The following is a 13195-nucleotide window of genomic DNA, read 5'->3' on the forward strand; positions in this document are numbered from 1 at the left end:
GGGGCGGTGCCAGCCCGGCCAGCGGCAACCGGATGCTGTTCTGTACCTGCGAACGAAAGCGGGAAATCGGTTCGGGGGGAATTAGTTGAAAGCATTCCTCGAAGCACTCGATGCTGTAATTTTGAATTTTCTCCCGGAGGTTAACGTCTTTAACAAGGCTGCACGGAGACATTTCTGCACTCGTACTCCACGAAGTATGTCCCCGAGGTTAAGGGTGAGGTAATTGGAAGATCCCCTGGACCCCGGGACCCCTGTTGAACCTCGCTCGTTGCAATCGCAACGCAACGAGCTAAAGCAGCCATTTTATGGCGCATTCGCGTGTTCCGGATTGTTAAATAGCAGCCGCCTCCTTCCACCAGAGGGAAAGCGCTCTCCCGGGTCGTAAAACGCGACGCGGCGACGCGGCAATGGTGTGCCCATTCGCTGCCAATTTGAATAACTGGCCGTTCGTTTGACGATGTTTTATGGTTCCGTGCCACCGTCGCCTTCGTCGTTGTCGTCGTTGTCGTCGTCGTGGTTCGTTTCGTGGTTCCGCCTTTGCGTGTCGTTGATTGAGGAGATCTGCGATAGCGAGCGGGCGCGGATGGTGGGTGTGCAATTGTTAAACGCGCGCCCGTTTTTTTTTGGGAGGGAAATAAAATGAAACAAAAGGTTCGCAGAAATACAAATTTACGAACCAAAACAACATTGGCCGCGTGGCGTGCGGAACTCGCGGAATCTAGCTGGAGAGGATTTCAGGGAAGGGGGTGGAGGGACATCGCTGCTGCGTGAAACGGACTTTCTTACTTAAATTTCGGTTTTGATCCGCCTTTTTGTTCTTGCTGGATTTTTTTTTGCTGTTATACGGCGGTCCAGGATGTAGCGAGTAAATCCTTTCCGGGATTTTCCAGACTGTCCTGGTTCGCGGGTTGGCATATTTTTTCCCTGTCCCTGCCGGTTTCGTCGGACGCCGCCACCGCCGCCACGGGGTTTTATGGTGGAAATCGATTTTTTTTCTGACAAACTTTTCTTCTCTTTCGGTTTTTAGCGGATGTTTAAATGGACCGATGAGAGAGAGAGGGGTGGCGCGTTTCAACGAGGATTAAAAGCTGTACAAAAAGGGATGCTTTAATAGGAGTCCGCTGTTAGCCCTCGTCCCTTATCCATCTTCATCTGGCAACGAGAGGGATCTTTTAAGGTTGGTTCTAAATATTTCATTTACAACAATATTTTTTCTCTTCTGGATAGATATCCTTTGACCATTATGGAAGTGAGCATTTAAATCCTTTTTCCGAGCAACGATCCTTTTTCACCCGTTTAAACATTTTTGTCATAGATGTTGTTCATAGATGCTTGTGCATTGAAAAAAATATTCATAATCAACTCGGATTTTTCGATGTATTCTGACTAAAATCTAGCATTTCATCGAAAAATGAAAAATATCCTAATACTGGAAAAAAATGGCATACGAGAAACTTATTCCATTCAACGACGAAATATTGAGTTTTGAAATCTCAGGATGCGTCTGCTCTGAGTTTCCTTTTTTGGCCAAAAATGAATGAAGGCATGATCTTAAGACACTTGAATTTCACCGCCGAGTTCGCTTTAAACTGCTTCTGGTCTTCTAATGGGTAGTTGAGTTGCTATAAAACCTCAGAAACTCTATCTAACACAGTCACTCGTAGAATTCCTTGTTGGATTCCATGTCGAAATGCAAACCATCATGCATCCCAACAGCAAGTACATTGTAACTTGCTAAAAGGCAATCACAATTTGCCGGAATTTTATGTTCCAAGCCCCTTGCGATCACCACCACCACCACGCTTGGCAAATTATAGATAAACACGAGGCAATACTAGGAATTAATCACGGACATGACGAAGTCCCTCCTGCGAGTGATACCCCTCCACTACTCATTACTACTTTACCAGCTGTAGTGGTTGTATTGCATCGAAACTTTTACCAGCCCGCGGTGGTGTCCGGTTATCTGTGGAATTTGTATTCCAATTGGGTTGCGTTCTCCTCCATGCTCTCGGGAGGATGTTACATGTTTTGTACATGTTCGATGCATTGTCCAGTCCTGCCTGTAGCAATGTATGTACGATGTGTTTCCATTACAGAGAGAGAGAGTTTTGTTTGTTAAATAAGTCCCATTGGCATCCGGTGGTGCAAAATGCACGCCAATTTATTACTTGTATAATTTCAATTTTGCTAAATCTGACTCGACAGCAGCAGCAGCGATAGCGAGTGGGCAGCAATTTACTGCTGCTGCTGCTGTTGCTGCTGCAATCGATCGATCGCACAGGAAAAAGACGATTTGCCATTGCGCCTCTAAGGAAGTTGTTAGAAAAACATTACACATATTTCAACGCGGTTCGCGGGTTGGTGCCACCGTCTGCCGTTTGGCCCGACTTTAGGAGCAATCAAAACAATAAATCACTTACTCTAGGGCACGGGCGAACACCCTGGGCCCTGGGCAGCATTACGCAGCAGTTACGGTGAACGTTCATAGCCGCACCATATGCTTGTGTGCGCCGCCGCACAAATAATGAATGTTTGTCGAGATGAAGGTTTCGATATCGCGCCGCCCACCCAGGGGACTGGTAGGGTGGATGGCTGATGTCGTAGACAGACGTGCACCTCCCTCAACCCCCCTTTCCTTGAAGAGAGGGCTAAGAAGCTGAATATGCATCGCCACTGCATGAGGAAATCCATAAAACCGGGTCACCATTGGAGGCGGCGATGGCGGCGTCGGACATTTGTGTTGCCTTCTCCCCTCCCCTCCTTCCCCAGCGCATGCACCACTCCTTCTCCACTACCCTTACCCTTCGTTCTCTCCCGAATGGCGAGCGATGGCCGACAATTTTCCATACCATTACTGGAGGAAAATGTTTCGAATCATGCTTCGTAATCAAATTTTAATATTTTCCCCGCCAACGACGGTGGCCGCCTTCTTTTTATGGCCCCGTCCCACGGAATAGGAAGGCAGGGTAGCGAAGATGGGAGGCTACGATGGGCTGCGCTTCGATTCCTCCCTTTTCCCCGCCTTCGGTTCCGTTCCGTGTTCCGTGGCCAACGAAAATTGGATTCCGTCCAAAACCATATGTGTCGTGGGCGCCGTCAATGGTAAATCCGGCCAACGTTCTACCGGGGACGATCGGGGACCCGGAAAAGCCGAAAGAAAGTTAGCAAAAGTTGCTCCGAAGCCCCCGGGGATATGCAAATGTGCAAATGTGGGTGTTGGGGTCCCTCCGTCGCTCTCGCGTCGTCTTGGTTTCCCAGTTAGCCAGCGTCGTTTCTTTTTGGGGGCAAACGATCGTTTACTTTTTATTGTCTTTATGCCTTGGCCCCGTTCGTGGGAGGGGCTGGTGGGTGGGGGGTGGAGCTACGCCGGAAATGCAATCATCAAATCCAACCCAAACGGACCGACAACGGCAACGGCTGCTGGTAGGCCGGTCGGTCGGTCTGTCGGTCGGTTGGTCGAATAGTGGATCGTAAAATGGCTGAGCAGCTCTTCGGTTGCCGCGGATTTGACAACGTAGGCCCGCGTTTTTGGGAATGGAAGCGAACGGGAAGCGAGTACCAAGAGAGAGAGAGAGGGAGCGAGAGAGCGAGAAGTTCGTTTCGGGCTGGAGGGTTTTATTGGCCGTGGGTCTGGCGTAACGAAGCGCACACCGCTCAGTGCGGTGCAGGAAGGACCAAATCTCGCCCCTGGTCCGTATGGTGGTGATCAATAAAATCCATCGGATCATCATCGGATGCGAAGCGTGGAAATGGCCGGGGCGGAGGAGACATCCGCGCCAGCATCTGGACCATCGTAAATGTGTTGATGAGCGATAAACCCACCCGCCCTTTTGCCCTACCCTTCGGCCCTACCGGGGAAGAAAAAAAAAACGCTAAGGAGGACCGCTAAGGATGCTCGTAATCGTACGGCACATGCACCAACACACAAACACACACAGCCACCAACGCAGAAGGTTTCTAGTGAACCGAACTGACACTGGTACCGGGGAATGGTTCTCTAGGATGTTTTCGGTTAGTTGAAACGAACCGTGAGTGAGCGAAGGGGGGAGGGAAAGGGGGTTGACGCAGAATCGTCCATTTGATTATGGGAACGGTTATCGTATAATAAACTATTCACCCTTCACTCCCCCTTTACTGAAGGCATTGGAGGTAGTGGGCGGTGCTGTAAGCTGGATTATGATGATAGTGTTTTGTCGTTACTTGGCGCGGGAGAGGGGAGAGGGCGGTATAGTGGCTGTAAGAGTACATTGTAAGAGATCGATCCTGGTGCCGTGGGACCGTGAGCAGCCGGCACAGTGTTTACGTGATGGCGGTGGCGGTGGCAGTGGATGCTTTTGTTTTGAACATTAAGATGCACTGGATTATTGGTCGGCCTATGGCGGGCTAGGGGCTTCTATCATTTGTCCGGTTATTTGTCCAAGGGCTAATAATACTAATTGTTCCGTTCGTTGCTGTCCGTCAGGATATACCAGGTGTATGCATATGAAACCGCCCTCCGTGTTCTTATAGCTATATCTCAGCCAAATGTTACCGTAGAACCGTTCTCAATGTTTCATTTTGTTCGTTCGGCATCTGTTAATCAAAATCGGTGCGCAATAGTTCTAATTTCACACTACAACCAATATTTTCATTGTGTACAAAATGGCAAGTTCCGTCCTTAAAAACTGCAAAATACCGACATCGATCATTTTCTGCCTCTATTTACAAAACTAGGCGATAGAATCGCATTAAATGCTTATCGAAGCTTATGGTTAGCATGCTCTTTATGAAACACAATGCAAAGAGTGGTTTTAAAAATTTTAAAATGGCGATTTTAATGTAACAAACGAAAATCGCGAAAAACCACCAAAAACGTTAGAAGACACCGAATTGCATTCCGTATTCGGCGAAACGGTTATTAGTGAGCTATACAAACAACACTTAATCGATTTGGGTCGTGAAATCCGCATAAATCGACCGGAATATCGAAATTGATAAAACAGACCGATTTTGCTCGATGAAAATGCTCCGCCACACCGCGGAAGACCGGCCAAGAAGACTGTACAAGACCTGAATTGGGATCATTTATCGCTTGCGGCTAACTCACCACACTTGGCTCTATCGAATCAACACTCATTTGCATCGTTGGGACAGATACTGGCCGAGCAACGCTTCCATTCTTACAAAAGTTCGAAAAAATCGACCTGTAATTGGTTCGAAACAAAAGATCGACTTTTTTTTGGCGAGGTATTTGTAAATTGCCTAAAAGATAGGAAAAATGTATAGCTAACTATTGCCATTTCTTTGAAGAATAAGAGTTGCTCCATTTTCGCAGAATAAACATTTTTTCTTGATAAAAAAAGGCGGTTTCATATGCATACACCTGGTAATTTGATAAGCGCAGAAGGTAATGAAATGCATGAGATTCAGATTGAGAACATGTTAAACGTATTGGTTCCATTTTGGGGATTGAATGGATTTGATTCTATTTAAAGATTATAATAATGTAATGTGTAATTTATTATGTATTACTTATTATAATAATAATTTTAGAGGCTTTTTCGACATTGCACAGAAGAATAATGGCTACAAATTGTTCATAAATAAGTCCTCAAATTTGAAGGATTTACAATAATGAAATTATTATCTTATTAAAAATCTACCACAAAATGTGAAGAGTACATTAATGGCGGTTAACTATTTAGCATACAAAATGGCACCTGTCGCAATAGCTTTTTCGCACGCAAGCAATTTAAATGCAAATGTGACGGACGAGAATTTAACTAGTACTTCTTACTGTAACACAGCAGCGATTAAGTTCAAACATCGAGTTGGCCAAACAACATTATCGTCTAGCTCGATTTTATTGGTTGCGGTTGGTTGCTTGATAATATCAAGCAATTTGTTGCAAGAACATTTAAAAACAGAAAATAGGGGGATTTTAGGGAACATTTCGTTCCGTAGAGGGCATTATTCAAACGGGCCGGTTACTTAAATTAATTTTTCTAATAAGAGGTGTTTACTTTATAGTTATAGTAGTTTAGATTATAGAAAAATAACACATTCCAGGTAACAGACTTTAACGCTGTTAAGAATTCTTTGAACCAAATGTTGTTTTGAGCTATTTTCGGCCTGGATGTGCCTGTTGTGTTAAATTTAATACCGTTTCCATCACCTTTCAAGTACGCCAAGTACTTATCATGAAAAATGACGCGAGTGGAGGACCAACGGGCCTCTCCTTTTTCACACGATAAATTATTTAGTGCTAGTGAAAGCCAGATCTCCTAGCCACTAGACCATATGGGATTGTTTTATTTTATTATGGTGGTTACAAGACCATATAAGTAATCAAACTATAGTTCGACTTATTTTACAAATACTTTTCCATTAATTATTTGATCGTTTATTTACATCTACTTGAGCTGTGATTACTTTTAAGCGAATTTGGTAGAATAATCGTAACTTATTATGGATTGCAACATTTAAACACATCTCGCCAAGACATATACTTAAATACCTTCCTCGCGGCGAAATGGCGTGGCCTGTAGTGTGCCTTCAGGCCTAGATCGATTCCACCTCCCCCTATAACTCCCCTTCGATAGGAAAACAGGGTGGGAAGTCCAGCTAGCAGCCGGGAGGAAAATAAATAAATAAACCACCATTTCACAGCCGGAGTCTGGCTGCAACATGCTGCCGGTAAATAAATATTTCAACTTTTGCTCACACGAATGGACGCCCGGAGCCGGGAGGCGGACAACCATCTGTCCGGCTATCGGCCGCACTTCCCCTCCTCCCCCACGTGAAGCATCCCGGAAGCAATCAACTCGATATATCCAAACGCCCTAGTGGTCCGTTCGTCGGACGCATGGTCGGTCGGCGGCTTGTCGATTGCAATTGTCGTTCACTGACCACCATTCGGTGATGATACTGATGGTGATGATGGTGATGATGATGATTCGTCTGAGCGAGCGAAAACGAGGTTCTCTGTGTCACTCTTTCATTCATGATCGACGCGTGCTCGACGGACGACGTGCGAGAGCTGTAGGTTGCATTTTTAATGCTCGAAAATATCCATCAATGTTTTATGATCAGCAGCAAACCCACTGCCCTTTTTCCCCCTCTCCCTCTTCCGCAAAACCTGGACCTAACAGGGACACCGTTCGATCGACCACGCGTGACGATTCCCCCCCGGGGGTTTTTGCGTTTTCTGTTTTTTTTTATTATTCCGGGCTTTTCATTTTCACGAAGCGAGGAGCACCAGGTCCCCGCCATTTTTGTTGCCATTTTCCCTCTTTTTCCTGTTATTTGGGCGCACCTTCCAGTGTCGGTGTTCGATGGAGCAATGATGTGATTATTAAAATTTAATTAGGGTAAATAAAAGAAGAGCTCTTCTCCCGCATCCGCGCATCCGGATTGGCGCTGACGACGACGATGCTGACGATGATGATGATGATGAAATTGTTTTATTTATTTATTCCTTTTCGAGCTCTCGCTTTCTCTCTCTCTCTTTTGAGCTGGCTACGTCGAGGTAAGGCTCGTCGTGTTTGCTGACCGAGGGGTTTTCTTTTTTTTCTCTTTTTTATTCAATTTATATGAGCAGCATGCCACCCCGCAGCATGCACGCCCTACCCCCTCGCTCGATGCCTTGGTTCCGTCCTGCTTTTTTTCGAATTAAATTGGTTCGCTCGTCATCGCAGCAATACACCTCGGCCATCTCGGCCTTCGAGCTGATGCTGCTGATGCTAGGACGCCACTTTTTGATGCTGTTTCCGTGTTTGCGCCCCTCATTTTCGATAGCGGGTCTGGCGGGGCCAGATTGAACCTTCGTGCCGGTTGTGCCGATAAATTCAATTCAGCAACAGCAAGAGCCCATGGAGCTGCTGGAGTGGGGCCGAGTTACCAGAATGAATCACCTCTCATGGATGTTCGATTGAAACCAACGCAAGAAGCGACAGCAGGAAGCGAGTGTTGGTGCGCGGTAAATTGATCGACATTCGACAGAAGCGTGGTGATGGAGGCAGCACATCCCTTAATGTAGCTCGGATTGAAAACGAGGGCTCGCAAATTATGTACCAGGCGGCGCACTGCTGTCATCTGCGTGCCGTCGATGATGATGATGATGATTGGTTGATTTATGCGACCGAGTGTCGTCGCCATCAACGGGACGAGCGTTCGGCGTCCATTGGCGTGTTGGTTGAAATGGTAATAATCCAATTTCAATTGCAGACGAATTGGTACTCGCTGACCGGGACAATGGTAACCAGTGCTCTGGTCACGCATTATGCTTCATTTTATTACTAAAACCATGGGCAACCACATACAATGAGAGGATTCTATAAAAAGAAATCGATCATCAGTCAATCAGGAGTTGCGGAGTCGTTCGTTTAAGCAGCGAAAGGGAAAAGCGATTGCGCAATGTGTGCGCGCGCGCGCGTGTGTGTATGCGCGTGTGTGTGTGTGTCAGCTCCGTGAGGGCGTGAGCATAACAACGCCGGAGTAACACCGAGGCAACGCCGGGGCGCACTCATCGCGCGCGTCACCGTCAAGGTGTAGGACGACGACGGATGACGCCAACGACGGTGCGTCGCGGTTTTCGGCCGCAAAAAAAAAAAAAGAAAAGGAAAACCCCAAGACCAGACCAGCACAAAAACACAAAATGAATGTCAAGTCCGCGGTACGCAGTCAAAACAGTGGTGGATGGAGGGGCATCCATTAGAGGGAGAGACATCTTCTTTGACGCCCAGACCGAGTTCGAGTCGATGGAAGACGATGGAAGACGTGTCCCGTTCCCCGGGACACGTGTGCTTCATTTTCTACACCTCATCCCCGGGAACTCTGACGGTCCGGTGCTGGAGTGGTGTTCCACCATCGACCGCTTCTTGATCGTGTTACAGAGTGGTAGTTACGCGCCGCGAAATGACGAACGATGAACTGACCTAACCGGCTGACTCTCTTCAGCTGGCACTAACCGACCAACCGACCGACCGACCGATTGACTGCTGGGGTGAGCTCACCCCAAAATTTTTGCATCATCCCCTGCCCCTGCCTCTATCCCGGTCGACTGTCTGCCCGTTAGAAAGTGCATTAAAATATTACATTACTTGCGGCACGCGATCTCAGCAGCCGGTGGTGAGTCAGATGATGGAAAGCAGTTTGGCGGATCTTCAAAGATCGCTTCGAGATCGCTAGAAGATCGTGGAGCAGGGAGGTCCAGGCCATCGACAACACAGCTTGAAGTCATCAAACCGAAGGCAAAAATGACTCAGAAACCGATGCAGTGCTGCTGTGCTGGATGAAACTGGATGACTAGCTGCTAGCACCTTGGGGGTGTGAGTTTTTTAGGGGTTTCATTTTGCCACCCCCCCATCCCCCTTCCCCCTTTTGCACAACCCCTTCATCGGGCGTCGTGCTGTTCGTTCGCTGCTTGGAATGCTTCCTCAGATTTCATCCCAACACACAACAGCTAGGCATCGAGGGGAGGGAACAACAGCAAACGACCGGGGGGGTTGATATGCTGCTACCCCTAGCACTGCTTAGTCGTCCTGAGCCCCCGGTGCCGGTCTCTGGAGCTGTCAGGTTTGTGACGTGGGATTGAAAGGAGGGAAAAGAGACGTTGCAGCTTTCTCAAATGTCCAACTCTCCGGCGCCCTGTCCTGTGCAACACTGTGGCATCCTATTAATGTGCCTGTGCGTGTGTGTGTGTGTGTGTGTGTGTGTGTGTGTGTGTGTGAGAGCGAGAGGTGGTTGGCTAAATCCAGCATCCATTAGAGTACGGCCAGTGAAGCATGTGTTGCGTTAAGGCGGTTGTGGCGTAGGAGTTGTCTTAACCCACTCCCACTCTTCGTACCCCCCCCCCCCCTCTCACTCTTTCTCCCTACGAGGGGTTAGACTGTTGCTGTACACCGCTTGCGGCTTGCGTCTTCTTCCAACTGGCGCTCGGTGAGCAATCCATCAATCAGCGACTCAATCAACATGGTTTCGTTGTGGGTTGCGTGGGACGGTTGTTCGATCTCCAGCTCTTGCACCACAACTACGCACACACACACACACACGCACACGTTGCTGATAATGATAATGAATTGGGAGAATTGTTTAAAACCTTGTTCGTTATCTTGTAACTTTTGCGATTCCGTCATTCAACATGACCGTGGGGGTGGGGGGACGGTTGGCAACATTGTTTTCGCCGTCCGCCCATCTAGTGCCGGCCTCGAAAGGTCAACGTCATCGGATCGCCTGCCGATGCGAGTGTTGTTGTTGTTCGTGGTGGTGGTGGTGATGGTTTCTACATTTACGAGTTACTAGTAGTATGTGCGAGATAGTGCGTGATGGTTATGCTGCCCAAAACCAAGTGTGGGCGACGCGATTGCTACAAGCCAGCCATCTGGTAACGGCCAACGCGAGCAATAACACCGGTACCAGGAACTGCTTCACCCGGGGGGGTTTTGGTTTGATTTTTCGATGGGGGACATTGAGCATGGGAGTCAGCAGCAGTGCAGTCCCACCAACATGCGGCCCAAGACCATGTAAAATCCCTTTTCTACCAGCTGCACTACCCCTCTCTCTCTTTCAGTGTCTCTCTGTCTCTCTCTCTCTCTGTCTCTCTGTTGCGGCCCGGTTTGCATTCTGGGCCGCTCTGGGCGCTGCTTTTGTGCTTAATTCTGCCAATAAACATTCCACAGTTCGCCGGCTGCCGGCGGTGATAGTTTCGGGATCCGATGACGAAAATTTCCATCGCCATTGGTCGGTCGCATCGGTCTGCCAGTGTCACGCCCTGCCAGCTCTGCCAGTGTCCGTAAAACCTCGACAGACAGACAGGACCAGTTCTGGCTTGTCCCGGTCTGTCGCAGTGCACAAGAGACAAGGGTATTGTGGTGCACGGAGCGGTAGGAGAGAGAGAGAGAGAGCGGGAGTCCGGTGCCCAGTGGTCGTGCCGGAGCAGAAATGAAACCAATTGTGCGCAGGGATGACGTGCTGCATATCCCACTCCGGCCCCCCCTCGAGCGTGATGCTGAATCGCTTTTTATGGTCGAGTTATCATATTTTGACCGAGTGATAGACAGGGCAGGCTGTTGGGCGGGCAGGAAATGGCCAGCGGGAGGGACGACGACGACGACGACGACGACGCAAGTGCAGCAAGTTGGTTTTGGACATTCCGGAGTGTGATCCGCAAGCACGGTGGGCTACGGATAATGAACGTGATTCGTTAGCAATATTCCAGGACGCTGCACATTGCGATCCGGAGCGCCATTTCATTGCTCGGATGTCGGAATGTTCGTTTTTTTTTTACGCATAACGATTCTACTTGAGAGAAGGTTGTTGGGTGGTAGAGGGCTTGATACAGGCATTCGAAACGAGTGGAATGGCCGTTGCCCACCAGCACCAGCATCACTATTGTCTGCACTGCCGCTGACAGCATTTCCCAATCGAAGTATGCTCTGGTGCGTTTGAGTCGAGTTATAGTCAGTTAGGTGACGGTTAACTTTGCTTTTCGCTTTACAACGCATTAAAAGATATACTATAAGTAATTCGAGAGTAGTGTCTCAAAGGGAATATTTCTTCTCGTCACCTGTAGGATTTAAGCATATTTCTGATAACACCGTCAGATTGAATATCACATTGGAAAGAAAATCATTAATTGACACTATTTGAAAGCAATATACCCTTGAAGTTTGTCTACAGTTTTGCTAATGTCCATTGACTATGGCTTCTTCAAATCCACCAAGCAATCGACAATTGATTCCGATGCTGTCTATAAGACAACTATTTTTTGGATTTGAAATACTTGATCTGGTTTTCAATTTGATCAACTTTAAATTGCGGCAATTGTGGTAGCGTTTTTATCGCGTGTTGCTTTTGCCAATAGTTGTGATTTTTCGTTTGTCGCTTTAGCGGATGTATCCAATCATAGATCATTGCTCTAACATATTGCCTAGCACATATGATGTTGCGGCCAATCAATTTTCTACTATGAACTAGTAATTTTTGACAATCGACTTGATTGCATTGAATTACAATTCCTTCAATCAACAGCACTTCTTCGTGCGGTCCCAACCGGATGGCAAGTCATAATCACAACACAGCTGACAGTAGAAAGGAGGAAGAGAGCGAACAAAGAGCACACCTCTCCTGATTAAGTTCGAAAAATAACCCAAAACCCTTAAATGCAATTACTCGCCCTAATAATAACACTCAATAGAGAGTTTAATGCCTTTCGCTGCACGAAGATAATAAGTCACCGACGAAAACTTTCTTCCTACCGCCTGCTACCACCACCAGCCGGGGACCAGTTCGTCGCTTCAGCCTTACAGAAATGGTCCACGGTGTACGGTGTACGGTGCCGGTGAGTACGGCACATTCTTCACCTCGAGCGTAATCCCGTGAATGGTCCCGGTAATCACTTTTACGGTCGGTCATGTTTTCGAAACACGTACCATAATTTCGCACCCCTTGGCGTCGTTGGCTGCAGGAGCAGCAGGAGCAGCACCAACAGCAGCAACAGTGAAACCTCGAAGGTGATAATTTCGCTCGCTTAACCTTCGTTAATTGAATTACATTCAGTCCTTTCGGTCCGCACCGCCGGCGGTCCACCGGCGGTGGCCGGTGCGTCCAGTGCAGCTCCGTCCGTTCTTGCGGCGGCACTGATTTATGTTTTGAAACCTCAACGCCAGCGGTACGGTGGAGTGTTATTGCTGGAGCAGCTGGACTTCTTGCATCAAGCCGTCGAGCGTCAATGCGCCTGCGTCCAGCAAAGCCTTCGCTTCCAGCGATAACCTCTAGGGTCCACTTGTCCGTGGTTAGCTTACCAGACGGTAACAGATACAAGGAAGAAGAAGGAGAGGTAGAAGGCGAAAGAGAGCAACAACACGAAGAGAGGGAGAGAGAGCGAGTAAAGGCAAAATTCCAAAATCAAATCAATTCAACCACAAAATTAAATCTCAACTCATCAATCTCGGTCGCGGCCACTCGTATAGGGGAGACGGAAGCTTGGGCCTTGGGAGGGATGGAGAGGTTGGTTGCCTGTTGCCTGGGCAGGTCAGCACACCACGATGGCGTTGGTGAACCTGGTCACGAGCGGTGCTGGTAAATGAAAACCACATTAAGGAAACGATTTCATTTTTTATTTCACTTTCACCTACCAGACACCAGCCAAAGGGTGTGTGCGAGTGTGTGTGTGCGACGCGTCGACCCGAAGGGACGCCACACTTCTCTCCGC

General features: G+C 48.0%; 1 protein-coding gene across 2 annotated transcripts in view; it reads right to left on the minus strand.

The window, feature by feature from the left end:
* The window catches only part of LOC125947885 (serine-rich adhesin for platelets), a 140872-nt gene that overhangs the window by 44060 nt on the left and 83617 nt on the right, over nucleotides 1-13195 (minus strand). For both annotated transcript variants that reach the window (XM_049673369.1, XM_049673368.1), the window contains exon 3: nucleotides 1-46. This exon is cut by the window's left edge and continues 390 nt beyond it. In XM_049673369.1, coding sequence (XP_049529326.1) covers nucleotides 1-46 — 46 coding nt within the window. The remainder of the gene's footprint in view (nucleotides 47-13195) is intronic.

The sequence above is a fragment of the Anopheles darlingi genome, chromosome 2, assembly GCF_943734745.1.
Source record: "Anopheles darlingi chromosome 2, idAnoDarlMG_H_01, whole genome shotgun sequence".
Lineage (NCBI taxonomy): Eukaryota > Metazoa > Arthropoda > Insecta > Diptera > Culicidae > Anopheles > Anopheles darlingi.